The following is a 19566-nucleotide window of genomic DNA, read 5'->3' as shown; positions in this document are numbered from 1 at the left end:
GTGTGCAGAGCCTCAGGGAACCTTCAGGGAACAGTCACATGACCTGCTTTCCCTGATCATCCGGGGAAGAGAACCTGGCTCCTGTCCTCAGGGACCCTGCCCAGGCAGAGAGGTGGCCAACAGCTCTGTGTTGGTGCCATGAGTGACACAGCTTTGTGACATAGCAGAAGAGATGGGCCAGCGTCAGATAGACCTGAGTGGGACCTTGTGTCCACTCCTCTCTGAGTGTGACCCTTGGGACCAAACTTGCTCTGAATCTTGCTTCTCAGCTGGAAAATGGAAAACAGAGACTATCTGCCATGAATGGTTGTTAGAAGAGTCACATAAAATGACATATGCAAACATTATCCAGAATAGTTCTGATACATAATAAAAACTTGTCAGGAACGGGTCCCTTCTGATGAATGCAGTAGGTTTTCTTTGATTTCTTAGGGTTTCTTATGACCGAAGCTCTGAACTTTGTCTTCGCCCACCTCTGGTGTCTCCAGGCTAGAATGGCCCTTCAGTGGCACGTAGCTCAGTGAGGAAAGTCAAATCTCAAAGTCAAAGCCGTCATACAGTCTGTCGGCTTGAGATGAAAGCAGTTCTACCTTCCCTTCTCTACAAAGCTTCTCATTCTCAGAGCTTGCAGACGGGCCACATCTGTGTCTTCTCCTGGAAGCGGAGCCTGGTGCAGATGCTGCTCACCTTCAGCTGGAGGACACTGTCTAAATTTTTGTGTGGGGATAAAAAAACCCCAAAACACACTCAAGTGATTCGACAGATACATAGTCGCGATCATCTCGACTCCTCCAAAGCAGCCAGTCCCTGTCCTGCGACTGGAGCCGGATCTGGCAGGGCACACTCTGTGTACCAGCACGCGCATGCTCTTGGTGGGGGCCAGGGATGGCTCTGGGTGATCTCAACTCACTCAGTCCTCATCACAGCCTTGAGCAGCTTCTCCTGTCCGCCTCTCACAGAGGAGAAGATGGAGCCACAGGGGGATGAGGACTTTGCCTAACGGTTCACAGGAGTTGAGATGGGAACCCAGGCCATGCTCTCCCCGTGTTGTGCTTTGCACTATGTGCTCAGCTGGCCCGGCCGTAAGCCTGCTCCGAGTGACCTCTGCAGCATCCCTGGTCAACTGAGACATGCACATTTACAGGGTAACTGTGAGAGGCCCAGTGTTTCCCAAGAGTGGAAGGCAGAAGGAGGGCTGGAGACTCTTCTGTGGAGGCCACTTTTCTGGAGAGGAGGCAGCTCACTGAACCCCGTCCTTCTGCATCTCCTGTTATGTGAATTTGCCTCTCCAGTTTCTCAGGTCTGGCTGGTGGGACTGGGCGCCTGCCATGACATTCCTGTGGGTGAGCCCGCACCACCCCCTGTCTGGGTTCTCTTCTTTCATGGCATTTGCAGAGCCGTGTGATCCTTGTCTGCTCTGTCGGTATCCTGTCCTCCTTCTGCCGGAAAGAGCAGGGGTGTTACTGTAGAGCCACGTGGAGGATGAGTTTACCTTGAAAGTCTTGTGGCTCATGTTTGGAGAGACACCTGGCGGTTCACTTTCCCTAGGCAAGCCTTGGTTTAGTGCCCTTTGCTGGATTTGCCCACACGGTCACCTCTGTGCCTTTGGGAATTGCTGGCCAAATACAGGGAATGAGCTGCATGCAGCATGGGGTTAAGGCACAGGATCATTAGACCTGCGGACAGAGCCGTGGTCTGCGGACCTCACTGGGTGTTTACAAGCACCCTTCGAAGCTAGCAGTTTTGCTCTTGGTCATGTGGGGCACTCACTCACTCCAGGCATGATAAAGGGAAAGGAAGGAGTGCTGTGTGGCTGGAGCAGAGGGCCCATGTGTCTCAGGGGCTGTTGGAGAGGAGGCTGCAGAGCTGAGAGGAAGCATGTGGGGCTTCGTGTTGCAGAGTGGGCTCTGGGCGGGTGCAGGCTTGGGGGCGGATGCGTTGGTGAGGAGGCTGTGGTCACAGTCCAGGTGGGTGATGCTCACTCAGACCAGGCAGGGACAGAGAAATGGGAAGAAATAACCAAACTCAGACCGTGCTTTGAAGATGGAACCAATAGGGTTGGCTGATGGGTCTGAGAGGTGAAGTGCCTTTCCCGAAGCCACCCAGGAAGTGCTGGTAGACACGAGGCTTCCATGGGCCTGTGGGTGCCTTTCCTTGCTCTGTACGCTGACGGAGATTGAAACATCCATGGGATGACCAAGTCCTCAGGAAGCCCTGAAGGTGGCAGGGACACAGGTTAAGCCTGTGAGATTATTCTGAAGAAAGAGAAGACCATGTTTAGTCAGGAGAGCATTCGAGTGTGCATATTAGGAGTGTTAGAGTATTAGATGGGGCTCTGTTTTTGCCCTATCCATGATTATAAACAAGTGAGACGTTAGTTAATCCACGGTCCTCCTTGGCTATACCGAAGCCAGGTTGTGCCCAGAAAGAGCATCCAGAAGGCCTGGGCTGTGTCATGCTGGCTGAGGCTGGTCCCTGCAGAGGGGGTCTTCCTTTACCTCAGGGACTTGCGTGCACTTGTTCATTCATTCTTTCATTCACTACATTTTTTACGGAGTCCCCCATGTGTCCTTCATGGAACTGGAGTTGCAGAGATGAACAGGAGAGGAGAGAAAGAGTGAGGAAGGCAGAGAGTAAACGGGTGGACGTGAGATGAGGAAGATTCCACATGCTGACATCTCTGCTTTGCAGATGTGAGCAAGTCAGCATGCCTGGGGACCTCAGGGTCCACTTGCTTTGTGTCCACTGGGGAAGGGTTGGGTACAGTGGTGTCTCGGAACTCACTTGCTCAGGTTATCTGACCAAGATTTGGAACAGTGCTGGCACAGCAGTACCATGTTAATTGTTGACACGCATACTTATTCATTTCAATCTCACAGTAGGTTGAGGAAGTAGGTACTCTGTTGTTCCCATCTTATAGATGAGGAAGCAGTACAGAGTGGTTAAATAACTTGCCTCAGGCCACACAGCTCTAAAGTGACTTACTGGTTTGGGTCAGTGAGGCAGCCAACAGCCTAGGGGACCCAAATTCCTAATGCACATTTGGATGGAGCAGGAAGGGTTTGAGGTGAGAATGTGGATCAGGGTGTGTGTTAAGGGGTTCAGCAGGAACTCTGGGCAAGCTGCTACCCAGGAAGATGCGTGTCTGGTGAGATGGTGAGCAGGGAGGCCCCCAAGGAGCCATGGCACAGGGAGGAATGGCCACTCTGGAGGCCTAGGGAAGCCAGGAGGTGGGGCAACAGATGGCCGCCCCTTTCTCCCGCTGCCCTTTGATCTCTGCTCCAGTGGGCTTCGAGGGGCTAACCTTATCTGCAGGCCAAGGGCTCAGGAGCCAAAGGGGTGGAGCCTTGCAGATCAGACTCTGGGTGCAGGGAGCCCGCAGGCGGGTCAGGGCAGAGGAAGACGGACGCCACGGAGGAGGAGTGGGCATGTGCCCTTCCACTCGTCCACTCCATGAATTCTCACTGCACGTCCCCCACGTTCACGCCCCAGTGAAGTTTCCCTCTGGTCCATTGTTGCTGGACTTGCCTGTCACAGAGGATGTTCCGCGAGTTCTGTAGAGAGGATGAAGAGATGAGCGTGCGGCTGGGAACATGTTCAGCCATTCATTCTTACAGAGCGAACACAAGCAGAGCTTTCTTCCAAGCTGGCCCTCGGCCAGAGGCATTGCGCACAGGCTGGCTTCTCCAGTGACCCAGATGAGGAGCCTCTGCCACCAAGGGGCTTACTCCACTGGAGCTCCTACCGAATCTTCAGGGTGACAGACAGTACTGGTTGACAGACACAGCCAGTCTGGTACCCAGCACCCCACACAACACGTTTGGTTTAGCCCACCCAGGGTTGTAAGAGACCCTGAAGCTAGCTGGGATTTCTGGGTGGTCTTGTGACTTCACTTCCACCGCACCAGTTGTCCTGCCTGTCACAAAGCCTCTCTTACCTGCATAGCCCCTCCAGGCAGGTGAGTTTGGGGCCCCTGGACTGACACGAGTGGTTATTCCACTTGACCTGGGGCTCAGGGCAGCTCCTGATGCCCTTGTACCAAGGAGAAAGTTGAGGCTCAGAGAGGTGATGTGACTGGCCTGAGGTCAGACAGCAGTTGAGCAGGTAGGAGTCACAGCGAGGCTCTGACTCAGCTTGATGGGGCCGGCCTCTGCCATCCCCTGCACTTCTCCTGTTGCATGGTCCCATGAAGCTAAAGGCACCTACTAGGTGCTCTAGGAGTCTCTGGTGCCTCTTCCCAGGTCTCCATCCGGCTGGACGGTGAGAACAGGGCTGTGGAGTACAGTGCCGTCGGTGCCATGACAGATGCCGTCAGGGTGGTCTTCCGAGGTCCCCGGGTCAGCGACCTCTTTGACCGAGACTGGCACAAGGTGGCCCTGAGCATCCAGGCCCAGAACGTCTCCCTCTACATCGACTGTGCACTGGTGCAGACGCTGCCCATCCAGGAGAGAGAGAACATCGACATCCAGGGCAAGACTGTGATTGGCAAGCGTCTGTATGACAGCGTGCCCATTGACGTGAGTCCCAGGGCCCGTGCAGGGCTTCACTTAGCCTGCAGAGCGGAGTGGCCCAGAGAGGTTGAAACAGCAGCGTGCAGAACTCTCAGAGCTGGTGCAGCTGCATCGTGGGGCTTTCTTACCTGAAGTCATGGTGACATGGGAGGGGAGGAGGGTATGCCCACGCATGAGTAGAAAGAAGGAAAGCCCCAGCCTCCCTTGCATGTGGACTCTCTCTTTAGAAGGGGGGTAGATGCATAGATGATGCTTAGGCTCCCTCTGAAGTCCTATAGTGGAACTCGGGGTAGGCGGGCCCCAGAGGAGGATGTGGGGCCTGGGCAGGACTTGTTGGGCACCATGAAGGTTTCTGGGTTCCAAGGCCCCTAAAACTCATTGGCTCTTCCCGTTCCTTTCCAGTTTGACTTACAGCGGATTGTGATTTACTGTGATGCAAGACACGCGGAGCTGGAGACTTGCTGTGACATCCCCTCAGGACCGGTGGGCAGATTCCTGGGCAGGGGCTGCAGAGGGAGGGGTCCAGGGCTTAGGAAGGGGAAGCCAGGGTCGGGGGGCATTGGCCTTCAGGATGGGTCTGTGGGGAGCTGGGTGCTCATGTTTGGGTTCCTGTCCACACAGCATGGGGCTCAGGGAGCTGAGTGAAACAGGTCCTCTAGGGGGCTGCTGCAGTCAGGGGGGGGACCCAAAGCTGCCCATCAAGTGATGAAGCCCAGCTTCGGGGAGCTTGGGAGGCAGAGTCTGGAAGGTGTCCCAGGGAGTGACCAATCCTCCGTGCCACCAGTGCTCAGAGCTGGGGAGGCTGCAGTGCCCTGGGGGAGGTCAGGGAGGTCAGGACATAGATGGCCCCAGAGACCAGAGGTGGCCCCTTTGGCCCCTCCATACAGGATCTGCTCCAGTTCGTAACTCACCACCTAACCCTTTCAGTGCTCCCAAATCCTAGTTCCAAGGCTTTCTCCAGAGATGGGAATTGGGGTGGAGCCCACTTTCTGGTGCTGAAGGGTAAAATCCACACACAATGCACAAAACTTGACTGGTGCAGTCCCCAGGGCTCAGTAAGTGCATGGTCACTGCCTATCTCAGCACCCTTGTGGTGTACAGGTGATGGGCGTGGTTGTGGAAAGAGAGGGGAGGGAAGAAAGGAAGGAGAGGAGAAATGATAGTGTGCAAGAGGATAGAAGGAAGAGGAGGAGGTGGTGAGGCTCAGACACCCCCTACCAGGTGCAAGACCCCGAGGAGACATTTTCCCATTTGTCTTATTAAATCCTGTGATGATATTGTGAAGAAAACACCCTGTGCCTATCTAACAGATGAACACTGAAGCTCAAGGGTTAAGTGGTTCCTGCAGGTTTCCCAGTCGGCCAGAGGAGGGGTTGAGGCTGGACTGATCAGACCTGGCTGGCTCCAGGAGCCAGGAACCCACTGTCAGACAGCGTGACCTCCTGCGTCTCCACATACTCAGGATGCTCATGGTCGTCTGGTTCCCTTCGCTTCCCTGGCTCCTTGGAAGCTTTAGAGACCTTGGCCCTCACCAGGGAGCAGTGGTTGGATGAGCAAGCAGATTCTGACCCACTGGCCTTTCCTTCCAGTGCCAGGTGACTGTGGTGACAGAGCCTCCGCCTCCACCCCTGCAACCACCCACCCCTGTCAGTGAGCAGATTGGGTTCTTGAGGACCATCAACTGCTCCTGCCCACCTGGAGAAAAGGTACCATCCATCCGGAGTCTACCCTTGGTTCCCAGCCTGCAGCCCCAGAGAAGAGTGGGACAGGGCTGGTCCTCAGAACCACGGGGGCAGTGAGGTGGGAGTTTCCCATCATGCATCTGGTCACTGGGTTAGGATGCCCCCAGGCTCACAATGGCTTTCAGCCAGAACACTATTCCTGTTTGTTGGATCTCCTGTTTTTTTTTATTTTTTTTTTTTTATTTTGGAATTCACCAGAAGGGGAGATGCTCAGACCCAGCTCGAATTAATGTTTTCCTAAGGTTTTTAATGGTGTCCTGGGATTTCTCTGGCTCTGATTTGTGTCCTCTCCACTCATGTGCAGCTAAGTCCAATGAGATATGTTGCTGAGTAAGACCCAGAACAGGACCATGAGTGAGGGTTTGGGCATGCTCTGCAATTTCTTCTCAACAATTCCTTTAATCAGCCACACTCTATAATCCAACTCTGTGTACAACAGTGAAATGTATTTGTTTCCAATTTTGAAAAGCAGTGCATTTCTAGGAACATCACTAACACATCCATTGGGCTATGTCTCCTCATGTGCCTGAGGCTCTGATTTGTCTGCTTTTTCAGTAGACTAGTGGCCCTTGATAAGAAAAGTGTTTCTCACTATTGGAGCTGAGAGAACCAAAACATATTCACAAAGGATAAACCAAAGTAGAACTGTGCAAGGAAGGTTTCTGGAGTCTGCTAGACCACCACCCCAGGGCCCTTGACCTCAGCATGCACTGTGCCCAGCTCCACCTGCACCTGCCAGGAACAGGCCAGCATAGAGGAAGGATGCGATGGTTCTGTTTGGGGCTGGGAGTACTAAGACCAAAGGCTGAAATGTGGTTATAGGTCGCCGGTGCAGGCACACTTGGGATGTGTTTTTAATAGTCCTCTTGGCAAGGTGTCCTGGCATATTCTCCCTTTCTCTCTCTCCTCTCCTCTGTTAGTTTTCACATTCTCCCTCTTTATTTTTGCTTTACCTAGAAATCCAGACCCCAGGGGGCCAAACCCTAGGGAGGAAGGGCCCTTAGGAACTCTAAGTCAAATGGGCTTGCCCATTCCTGGCCCAACTTGCCAAAGGCCTAACCAAAAGCCATCCCATTGTGCCCCAAGATGGGGCCTTTTGGGTGTCACAGATGAAGTTAAGAGCCTCAACCTGATGCCCAGGTTAGAGTGGAACAGACAGAGGAAGGAGCAAGGTGTGTGCACACAGCACAGGGGGCTGGCTCCTCCTGCAGCCAGGCAGCTCAGACCTGCTCAGGTCTGTGGGTTGGTTCTGCAGGCCAACAAAATAACAGAACCCCAATCCTTCTGAATCCTGTTGCCTTTGTAACCCCCAGTGAGAAGGGCAATGGTCTGGAGAGGTTTTAATCTCTAGCCACCATGCACAGACTGGGAGCTCAGCCAAACCAGCTCTGCCCAGGCCACAGCTCCCCTCAGAGCCAGGCCATGCCCTGGCAGGACCTCAGGAGGGGAGTCTGGGGTCCAGCAGTCCTGGCTTCCCTTTCCCGTGGCTCCCCACTCTCTAGCCCTCCCCTGATCTCCTTGGTGTGGTTTCAGGACATGCCTCCACTATTCCACCCTGCATGACCCATGCTGGGGCCCAGGTGCCAAATAGCCTCATCCCACATGTTCCCCTTCCAGGTGTCTGGCAGTAACTCTGGTTCCTTGGAGGGGCTGCAGTTTTCCCTGCCTTCTGGCATTGGCATATGGAGCAGCTTTGACCTGGAACTCTTTTTCTACCCTTTGGGTCCTCTCTCTGACTACACCTGATCTTCTAAGACATGGCCAAGGAACCCTTGCTGATTCCCCCCTCCTTCCCTCCAATTATCACCATCCACCCAGGCAGTCTTTACTGAGTACCTGCTGTTTCCAAGGCATTAAGTCCCTTTCTTCTCCCTGACTTCCACCTGTCAGAACAATGACCATGCTGTCCCCTGGTCTTAGCTCCCATAAGTCCTACTTCTGGAGGACATACCCTGAATCATTACATGTCTGTATTTTGGGGGACTACTGCTTCTCTTTGTTTAGAGAAGGCTGTTCAGTGATATCTGAATGGATGGATAAGTGCCCAGTGTTTGGAAGGGTGGATGGGTGGATAGCTGGAGGGACAGTGGGAGTGAGGGATAAAGGCGCACACCCTCTCTTCCTCTTGGCAGGACAAGGTCCTGCTGTTGAAGCTCATTAGTCAGCTGACACAGTGTCAGCCGTACATTCTGGATGGCATCACTCAGTGACCCATTCTGTATTCAGCCCATCATTTCTTATTTCTGACCTTAGACATAAGTGTCTACTATGTGCATGACATCCTACTGCACATGGAGACTTTTAAGACAGAATATGGCTCTCGAAAATCCTATAGTCTGGTTAGGGAACCAGGAACTCAGACACCTGGCTCACCCTTGGGAGTTTACCATCAGGCCTGCTCCAGAGCTTCCCAGACACAGGTAGGTGGGAAGGTGGGAAAGGGTCAGGTAGAGGAACCTCATAATCAGCTCTTGAAGCAGGTGTGGCCTCTGCCTCCATCTACATTTCTGTGAGAACCACAGCACAGGGGCCCAGGTGGTCAGAGTTCTCTCCTTGGGGCAGAGCCCTGGCCACAGCCTGGCTTTTGTTCCAAGGGATTAAATCTTCCATTTGGTTTGCCAAACCTGTCTACTACTCACCAAGGCCAGTGCAGTGCCTTCTGGGTCTGCTTATATCTCTATGATCAATATTGTGGCGAGCATAAATGTGTCCAAGGCCTTGTGGGGGACACTCTGAAAGGTCAAGTACACACAAAATTATTAATCTTCCTTTGCAGGTACAGAGGTCCTCTGTGAATGCACTGGGAAGCTATGTGCTCCTGAAGTAGTCACATGTGACCAGAGCGTGGGCTGTTAGTGGAGGGAGCATGTGTGGGAATGGGTGTGGGGTAACCTTCATTAATGGGGTGATAGATCTACCTAAACAATCATATGAGCCAGGTTGTATTTGTCTCCTGTATGGAGTACTTACAGGTAGTCACCAGCTGCAGATCACATTTTTAAATCCAGTAACAAGATCGTTTTTCCCATTTAAAAAACTGAACAGTTTACTTTGAGAAATTGCTTATAGATATGTTGTGCTTTGTATTTTAGTGAAGAATAATGACATGGACCAATAGCAGCCAATGTAATTTTCTTTTTAATTGAATTGATGACATATTTTTGGGCAAAAAAAAGTCCATGGAAAGCATTTTCTTTATATTTGTTTACATTTGATTTAGAAAAATTGCAGTTGCATGTATTTGTGAGGCATGAATGGATGCTATAATGTATGTATACAATTTAGAATGGGTATCCAAGCACAGTGGCATACACATGTAATCCTAATGACTCAGGAGGCTGAGGCAGGAAGATTGCAAGTTCAAGGCCAGCCTCAGCAACTTGGTGAGGCCCTAAGAAACTTAGTGGGAACCTGTCTCAAAATAAAAAAGTAAAAAGAAAAAAAGGACTGGGGATGTGGCTCAGTGGTTGAGCACCCCTGGTTTCAATCGCTGGCACCAAAAGAAAAAAAGGAAAAATGTGAAATGAGTGAATCAAGCTGATTAACAAATTGTGCTTAGCATTTATTCCTCCTGTCTGAAACTTTGTGCCCTGTGACAAATGTGTCCCTCCCCATTCTCCCACTCCCAGCCTTGGAAGCCACTCTCTGCTTCTGTGTTTGGTATTTGGGGATTTCAGGTGTAAGTAAGGGCTTGTGCATTGGTCTTTCTGCTCCTGGGTTTGCTTGTTTCTCAGTACCCTCTGATGCCCGCCTCTGGAGGCCATGTTCAGAGTTTCCTAGGTAGGTCTGCAGTTCAAGAACTCTTGGCTGGTCAGCCAGTTCTCTTATCCAGCCTCTGGTCAGTACTTGGCTTCCTTCAAGGCTGGCTTTTCAGTACATGGGGTGGCAAACCAGCTCAATGGAAACTGAGGCTTACTTGATTGTCTGTCTTCCTTTAGGGCGAGAAGGGCGCAGATGGCGCTGTGGGACTCCCTGGTCTGAAGGTCAGTACTGGCATGGCGGAGATGCCCTTTGAGGCCTGTGTAGTCCTTGCTCCACGCTGTCAGGGTGACAGAGGGCTTTAGATGTCTGTCCTGCTCGCATCTTGCCCTCTTGCTTGTTGAAAGGCTAGGGTAAGAGCCAGAGGTGTCAGGTTTGGACCTGTGAGTCTCTGAACTGCTTAAGACTCCTTTCCTTAGACTGAATGTTCTTGAGTATGCAAGGGCAAGATGGCGAGACCCCAGCTAAGAGCAAGTCTGTTCTCACAGATCTAACCCTCCAGGGATAGTTAATACTCCATAAGGCCCTGCAAGCCCATGTGCTCCAGAGATTTTTAAGAAATTGGGTTTTTAAAATTTATTTAAATTGCATAAAATTCTTGTGTACAAAATTGGTGAATTCCATAGTCATACAAAGCCAGGTATTCCCCTGTGGGCCCCCATTCTCAGTCATGGGCCATCTCCTTCCCCCTTTCATTCCCCATGGTGCCATTTTCTCCCATCACTGTTTGTCTTGGAAAACTGAGTCCTCAAGGTGCCAATTGGTATGGTCAGGGAGTGGGAGAGTTCCACACCAGTGTGTAGTGTCACCCAGTGTGCTGCCTGGGGAAGGGGCTAGGTGTGGTGGTGGAGAACCTGGGGATAGCTGGGTTCCCCACTTCTGCTCCTTCCCTTTCTCCACTAGATTCCATCTGCCGGGCTCCTCTCTCCCCCTTCTGTTCTCCATTCATCTCCCCTGACCCACTTCTGTCTCTTTCTCTCCCTCTTGGTCCCCTCCTCTTGCCTCTCCTGGTTTTGAGTCCACCTGTCACATCACGATTGAGCACCTGCTAAGGGCCAGGCACTGAAGTTGACACAGGGTTAGAGGGTGGTTGGGTCTTGTCCTCAAGTGCCCAGGTTTGGTGGTGCATGCAGATGGTGCATGCGAGTAATATTTGGGTGACTTAGGTCACCTCCCTCTGCCAGGGTAGGACTTGTGGCCTCATCATGCAGTTGGCAGAGATGGCATCAGCTGCTCCTAGGGATTCAGACAAGGTTGGTGGTGGGCAGCCTGAGTGCAGAACTATCCCCAGCTAACTCAATGCTTATTTCTGGTTTCATCCCCTCAGGGAGACATAGGAGCCACTGGGCCACTGGGTGCTCCTGGACCCAAGGGAGAGAAAGGGGACATGGTAAGTCATATGCTTCTTCTCTGTGCGGTTGGGCCATGTGGCTGGTGTGGGAGACCAGGGCCCTGATCATGCCAATCAGCCTGTGCTGAAGACCCAGTGAGAGCCAGGCACCAAGCCCATTCCACCCATCGGAGGAGACCCATCTCCCTTCATTCTGGTCATGGCCCTAGTGGCTTTCTGTCCTGGTCTCTTGCCCCTTCACCCATCCCCAGAATTCTGTACCTCCAAATTCACACTGTTGTGTTTGCTCATATTGGCCATTTCATGGGCTCCTCCCTCACTCTGGCCATTGTACATGCTCTTTCTTCTGCCAAGAACAATTTCTTCTCCACCCACCCTGTTTTCTCCTACACCCTTTTCTGCCTGGTGGTGGGTCAGGAAAGACATGAAAAATCACACACAGTTCAAGAGCCCAAGAGCTGGGGAGTATCTGGCTCCACCAAGATACCTAACCTCTCTGTTATCCGTTTTCTTATCTGTGACGTGGTGATGATAAGCAACCTGCTCAGCGGCAGTTTGAGTATTTAGTGAGTTAATGCTCACCAATGACCTAGAACAGGGCGGGAAGTCTAGTAAGGGCCATCATTGCTGCCACAATCGCAGCAGTGGGCAGCATCAGTGATACACTTTGGTGCCAGATGAACCTCAAAACTTGTCCTTGGCACCAGTTGTGACCTTGGGCAGGTGTCTTAACTGACAGTCTCATTTACCCCATTAGCAAAACGGGAAGCATGACAACTGTTTTGCTTATAAAATGCTATTTGTGAATGACAGTTGCCTTTTTGGGTGTGTGGGATCATAGTTGGTTCCTTCTACTTACCATCAGGAGGGAACCCCAGATGACAGGGCAAAGTCCCTTCACAGAAGAACTCACCCAGATCTCCACTGCCTTCACCCATGTCACTGTAACCATCCAATCCACTCCTTGCAGGTGCTTTGTGTGATTCTGTTAGTTCTTATAACTTTTGAGATAGTCTTATTGCATCTCTAATGGGAATGGCACTGATCATTGACATCTGAGTGACTGTCCCCCATGACAGTCACTCATCTGCCATCTTCATCTGTTTTAATTCATCTGTTTTAATCTGAGTCCTGAGCACCCAAAACCACATAGTGAAAATATCATGAAGGAAGTAAAAATGCAGCTAGACAGCCTTCACTGCCTCTGAGAGGAGTAGAGGAGAAATAAAGAAGCAAGAGACCTAGAAAACAAGGAGGGAGTGGTCTGGATGTCAGCAATAGAATTATGTGTGAATGAGCCAAGCAAAGAGCAGGGATTTTCAGACAGAATATAGAAACAAGATCCAGGTACCATCCTGTCCATAGGGGACACAGAGATACACATAGAGTTCTCGCCTTTCATGGGCAAGGCCTTGGGCCCATTTCCAGGACTGCAAAGCTTAACAAAATGGAAAATCCAAAAGATACAAATAGGTAGAAAGTAGAAGGATGGAAAATAAATATTCTGAAACCAAAAGGACACAAAAATGGAGTAATTATTTCAATTTTGGACAAAATAGACTTTCAAACAAAAGTAGAAAATAAAGAGGGATATTTTATAATAATAAAGGATGTGCCTTTAGAAATGAATAAGGAACAATTATTAACACATAGCACCTAATAGCAGAACTCCAGAATACACAATACCACTGACAAGATTGACAGGAAAAATAGATGATGCAATACAGATGGCTGGACACTTCCATTTCTCGTTTTTAGTAATGGACAGAGCCAGGAGGAATGCAGGGAAATAGGAGCTTCATACTTTGCTGGCATGAAATGGTGCAGCTGCTTTGGAAGCAGACTCACAGTTCTCAACAGTTCAAACACGAAGGCACCGTCTGACTCAACAATTCAACTGCAGTCCTTGATATATATTTCAAAGACACATAAGCATATGGCCACAGAGAAACACACACACACATGTTATAGCAACATTATTTGTGATTACTAAGAGGTGAAACAACCCATGGCTCATCACCTGAACCATGAATAAATGGGATGTGGGTATCCATGCCTCATCATGTTAGTCTGCAGGAGATGAAGTCTGCTACATGGTACCACCTGGCTGACCCTTAAAAAGACCTTGCCAAGTGAAAGAAGCTAGTCATGAAAGGCTTCCTGTTGCATGCTTCCAGGCACACAGAATGTCTAGAATAGGCACATCTATGGAGAGAGAAAATAGATGAGAGCATGCCTGGGACTGAGGATAGGGGAGTGGGGAGTAACTGCTAACTGGAGAGGGTTCCTTTTGAAGTGATGGAAATGTTCTAAAGTCGATTGTGGTGATCATTTCACAGCTCCCTAAATACATTAAAACTTGAAGTGGACTCTTGAAATGAGTGAATTACACAGTGTACAAATTATGTGTCATGAAAGCTGTCGTGGAAGCAAAGAATAGTACCTGTGATATTGAAATACTGGAAAATTAAGTGAGATGGCACTCAGGAGAATCCATATTCAATACATAAGAGTTCATCTATTTCAGAGGCTCCTGCAGAGCTGATGAAAGCATCCAGCCTTGTCAGTCTCAGGGTGATACCAAGCCTTGGGGAAGTAAACTTGGCTTTCTGATTTCCTTTTCCTAGGGCAGAGGACCTTTTGTCCAAGGAGAAAAGGGTGAAAAGGTAAGCACTTGCCTTGATTGCACTCCTCCAAGGGAAGGTGGTGGGGACTTGGGTTGGGGGAGGTGTATGCTGGCATGCTGCTACCTGACGAAGATTCTTGTGGGGAAAAGAGGTGCTCTGCACTGAGTCTAGCATCAGTGCATGTTCTTCACTCAAGTGGTCGAAGCATATGCAGTATTCACAGAAAGAGAGAAGGTGGAGACAGGAAATGGCATCTGGGAGAAGTGGGAGGCAGGATTCACTGTCTTGGAGATTCATGAAGAGTCTGTTGGAGAAGTTGGCTCTTGAGCTTCAACCAAGCCAAGCAGGGTGAAGAGCATGAACAGATGTGGAGGAGAATGCTTGCTTCAGATGTGGTGATTCATAGTGTTTAATAATGATGACTTTCAAGAGCATGGCAAAGAGAGCTGGAGAAGCAGTTTGAGGACCACCATGTTCAAAAAGTGTGTGTAGGGGGACGGAGTCATTGAAGGGTCCATGCATGGTCAGACATGCAGAGGATGCTCAAACAGCAGGTGTGGTAGATGTGAAGGGAGACCCACCTGGGAAATTTGGGCAGTCAGGGACGGCTGTGGAATTTGTAGGGAAGGTCATGAGGACAGAGCTGGTAGTGGCAGCAGGCCTGAACAAGCAGAGGCTGGGAGGATTTGTGGGAGGCCTAACATGTTCTACTATTAGTTTCTTCTTCTGACACCTGAGGCACCTTCTTGGTGCCCAGAGCCATGCCTGAAGCCATGCATTCTAGGTCCTGTGGCCATGGGGACACAGCTGCAGCCAGGAAGCCTCCTTTGTCACTTGGTGCTGCAAGCAGAGGCAGAGAGCCAGGAAGACTGGCACTCCCACCTCTGTCCTCAGTTGACACATTGACTGGCAGTTGGCATTTGTTAGCAGAGTCTGATCTAGATTCTTCCACACCATGGTGTGTGATTTGCAGTGAGTCACCTCCCTCTCTGTGTCTCCTTCCTCCTCTGTTAGAGTGAGATGGTGGGATGTGAAGAAGCACAGAGCCCCCTTCAGGCAGCAGCTCTGAGAGCTGGGAATCAGCCCATCCCCAACTTTGCCCTCCAGGGCTCTTTTCTGTAATGTAGAGGCTCTGCTTCCCCTCTGGGGATGAGTGGGCCAGGGTGGGCCAGGGAGTTGGCTGGGGCTTCAGGGGTCTCGTGACTTATGCCGTGGGACAGTGCTTAGCAAACTGACTTCTCTGCTGACTGCTGTCTTCAAAGCAGCTGCTGGATTCCAGGGGGATTGCACAGGGAGCCCAGTGAGTCCAGGAATGCTAGTTCTTATTCTGTCTATGTTTCAACTTGTTGGTGTTGTAATTATCTACTGCCTATCTGCACTAGGCATTCTCCTAAGTGCAATCTGAACTTCACACCAATGAGGAGAACATAGCTCTGAGGTCAATTCTCCGGCCCAAGGTCACACAGTTAATAAGTATCTGGAAAACATGGATTATTATTACAGTGAGGGGGAAGCTGGGGAGCTGATTGGGCCACCCCTCCCCCTTCAGCTGAGCAAATTGGAGGGTAGAGAAGGGGAGTCACGCAGCTGAAAAACAGTTGGAGATCTTGACTTCCTGCCTCTTCCAGACCCCTACACTACCTCTCTCCTGGCACCTCATCCCGTGACCAAGGCCATGCCTGGTGCCCATGTTTAGAGACCCTGGAAAGGCACAGGGATGGCAAAGTGCCCCATGAAGTCATCCTTAGGTCAGCGACTAGACACTCAGCATTTGGGTGAGGGGAAGAATAATAACAACGACCAAAAATGTCCTTTGTTAAGCGTGTTCACTGAAATCCATATGGCAGTAAACAAGACTTCATATGGATGGTGCGCTCAGTGTCAGTGTGGTGTGCCAGAAAAATAAAATCAGACAGTGCATATAAGAAACTCAGCTAAATTTACTGGGCTCACTGACTCACCAGCAGACAGAATTTTGGGTCACGGAAATATGATATATCATCTTTGATAGTTTTTCTTAATTTTTCCCAGGACCATAAACCCAAGAGTGATACTGAGCAAGGGCTCACTGCCCAATACACAGAAGCCGGGACTGTGCACTGGGCTTTTTCAAAAAGAAAGCTATTCACTGATGGCAGACGACAAGGAGGGAGAGAGGAGGCAAGCTTGGCTCTCTCCCCCTATTGGCTGATAGAGAAGGGACTTAAGGAGCCTGGTGTGGGAGGAAATAGGGGCTGGGTGGTTACAACTGGGAGTCTTGGTGGACTAGTCCACACCCAATGTGCTGCTCTAGGGGAACAGGTCACTCAGGCCTGTCCTGCAGCTGTTGACCCATGCCTCACTTCTAGTCTAGGTCTGCGGGGCCCTGTTGGCATTCCTCAGCTTCTGCTCCTCAGTGACTTTTGGTTCCATCAGGTTCTTGAGGTCATTTTAGGTCAGGTCCTGGGTTCTACACCTGTGTTCTGAAAGTAGCTTGAACAGTTTCTAGGAACAGGGAAGTTGCCATTTTATGGCTCCGTTTCAACAGGAGGAATAGAAGAGAAGTCTCTGAGCCAGACTAGCAGCACAGGCTCCTTCAACTTTTTGGATGGTACCTTTATGGGCTTTGACCACACATCTGAAGATGGTGTCAGGATGCTGTAAAACCACCTGAGTGTTCTGAGATCATCAGGTAGGAGAGTCTTTCTTTGTAAGGTGGTTCACCACAAAGCTAAATGACTCAGGAGCAAATCACAAAAATGAGGAAAGAAAACCCAAGGCCTTCAGGGTGGAATTAAGGAAGATGCTTAGAAAGTCAGGTTTTCTGCCACCAGCTGAGGCAGCTTGCTCCCCGAGTTTCTGGTGAGCTGAAGAGCCCTCTGATACTTTGTCCCCTGATCATTTGCATCTGGACAAAACATCTTCTCCATTTTGCTGTGGACTGCGAAGCTGTCACGTTTTGGGGGCAGGGTGCCTGGAACTCCTCAGCTCCACATGGTTTCCATTGCTTTGAACCTGCCACCATGCTGAAAACACACAAGTGCCTGCGAATTTGCAGTGACTTTAAAATGACACTGATGTCACCTTGCTCTGCGTTACTTGGCAGGTGGCATCCAGTGAGTTTGGAGTGCACACTGGACTGTCCTACTGATGTGACATGGTCCCAAATGACCTTCCTCAGTATTTGTCTTCTGCTGCTACTGGGTTTGTCTTTTCTAGGCTCCTCCCCCATTGCCTCTAAAATATCAGGGGGGCTTCTGCTCAGTGATCTTAGGTGTCAGGCACCAAGCCAAGTGGTTTCAGGCCTCGTCCTCTTCATCTCTCCCAATAATGGCAGAAAAAAGGCACAAATATCCCCACTTCATGGGAAAGGGCATCAAAACTTAGAAAACCATACAAACACATTAATGGTATTTATTTCATTATACAGAGGCATGGGGAGATGACAGGTTGCTTATTATAAGTTCTGGCTTATTCAGAATGATAGGGACTGCCTCTTGAGAGTTGGTCAGCTTTTTTGTTGCGGCAACCAAAAGGCTTGCCAAGTACACTCCGAGGAGGAAAAGTTTGTGTGCTCACAGTTTTAGAGGTCTCAGTCCACAGATGGCCGACTCCATTCCTTGGGGCCTGAGATGAGGCCGAACATCATGAGAGAAGAGTGTGGTGGAGAAGAGCTTCAGGACATGGTCAAGAGGCAGAGCAAGAGCTCTGCTCAACAAGGAAAAATATAAACCCCAAGACACCCCCAGGGACCCACCTCCTCAACCACAGCCCACCTGCCAATAGTCACCCCTCAGTCAATCCTTTCAGGTGATTAATTCACTGATTAATTAAGGCTCTTAGAACCTGGTCACTTCACCTCTGAACTTCTTGCATTGTCTCAGACATGAGATTTGGGGGGACACCTCACATCCAAAACATAACACTAGGGACCAGGGAAGAACAGCAAGATTTTTCTGTTGTTTATAAGCGCCTCGGTTTAAGGAGTTCTGCTGCAGCAGCCCAAGCTAAGGTAGACAGAGGGTTTCTGGCCCAGGTGAAATGCATGGCATAGCAAGGAACCACAGACACATTGCTAATTTGCTGTTTCTCTCTGAAGCATTGGGTGGTGGCACAGGGATGTGATGAACACAACATCTGCCTGTGGGAGCAAAGGGGAGTGGTGGAGGGCAGGATGAAGGGTGTTTAGGGAGGGGACGCTAGAAGCCATGCTCTTGACCACCCTGCTTCTGACTAGAGGGGACTCTGCAGGTGACAGTCAGGTCTGCTCTCATAACAACACTTCCCTGGTTCCCAACACAGTGGACACCATGTACTGCCCACACAGTGGCCCTTCTCACCTGAAGAAGGTGGTGCTTCTTCAGTGTCTCTAAGATACAGCTTTGTTTGAAACTGTGAGATGAGAAAAGTTCTTGGAGGTGGAATAGGGCCACACAGGTGGATGGGGGATGCCTTCTTTCCAGAGTGGTGATCTTCCAGGAATGATTTCCAGAAACCGTGATACTCATTCATATTAGGGACATCATGGCCCAATTATTGGTGTCCCCTCACAACTCACATGTTGGAATCACAATCTCCAAGGCAGGAGCATTAGGAGGTGGGCCATTTTGGAGGTGAGTAGGTCCTAAGGGTGCAGACCTTCTGTGTAGGGTCAGTGCCGTTGAAAGAGGCCAAGGAGAGACCCTCTCAGACACTCTTCTGCTATGGAAGGGCACCACAAAATGTCCTCTGTGAATAGGAAGTGGACCTCACCAGACACTGATTCTGCTTGTGCCTTGATCTTGGATTCTCCACCTCCACGGCTGTGAGGAGTAAATTTCTGTTGTTTATAAGTGCCTCGGTTTAAGGAGTTTTGCTGCAGCAGCCCAAGCTAAGGTAGACAGAGGGTTTCTTGCATAGGTGAAATGCATGGCATAGCAAGGAACAACAGACGCATTGTTAATTTGCTGGTTCTGTCGGAAGCACTGGGTGGTGGCATTAGGAAAACCATCATGCAGAATTCTCTTTCTAACACCAGTGAACATATGTGGAATGGTATATGGACTTCATCTGAAAAGAATCTACCACTTAGTGAAAAGACTCATGGCCTAAGCCCTTTATTGATTCTTTAATCTGTGCCAGGTTATTTGGTTTTTGAGTGGCAGCTTCCTAAGCCCCTTGTATGGGACTGGACCATGCCCAATATCACAGAGCAGGTGAGGGTCTGGGGCTGAGACTGGGCCTGTTTGATACAAGACACAAGATGAGAGAAAGATCCTTGCTCTTGACCACTACATTGGCCAGTGCCATCCTCTGTCCCTCTCTGAAAGTAGGACTACTATCTGGGAATTCTAGATCCTAAAAACTTGTTCTGTCATAGGAATCAATTTCATGTTATGACTGCATTGTAGAGCCTTGGAGCCAGAAAATGTAAATTACATATTTGTATTTATATGTGTGAAACTTCTAAGATTTATTTATGCCATCCACTTCTAGCTTGGGGTCCTTTCTCTTTGTTCACGGTTGGTATAATCAGCTCCCCCATTTCCTTCCCTTAGCGTGTGTGTGTTAGTGGACATCTCCCATGGTTATTGCATTGGATAGCTGTGGTTTAATGC

General features: G+C 50.1%; 1 protein-coding gene across 3 annotated transcripts in view; it reads left to right on the top strand.

The window, feature by feature from the left end:
• COL22A1 (collagen type XXII alpha 1 chain) overlaps positions 1 to 19566 on the top strand; it is a 238332-nt gene that overhangs the window by 69698 nt on the left and 149068 nt on the right. For all 3 annotated transcript variants that reach the window (XM_081266210.1, XM_081266209.1, XM_081266208.1), the window contains 6 exons: positions 4242 to 4517; positions 4914 to 4994; positions 6101 to 6217; positions 10192 to 10236; positions 11340 to 11402; positions 13991 to 14029. In XM_081266210.1, the coding sequence (XP_081122336.1) occupies positions 4242 to 4517; positions 4914 to 4994; positions 6101 to 6217; positions 10192 to 10236; positions 11340 to 11402; positions 13991 to 14029 (621 nt within the window). The remainder of the gene's footprint in view (positions 1 to 4241; positions 4518 to 4913; positions 4995 to 6100; positions 6218 to 10191; positions 10237 to 11339; positions 11403 to 13990; positions 14030 to 19566) is intronic.

The sequence above is a fragment of the Spermophilus citellus genome (genome assembly GCF_964194105.1).
Source record: "Spermophilus citellus genome assembly, chromosome: 14".
NCBI classification, from domain to species: domain Eukaryota; kingdom Metazoa; phylum Chordata; class Mammalia; order Rodentia; family Sciuridae; genus Spermophilus; species Spermophilus citellus.
The sequence above is the reverse complement of the archived record's forward strand: the minus strand, read 5'-3'. Positions and strand labels throughout refer to the sequence as shown.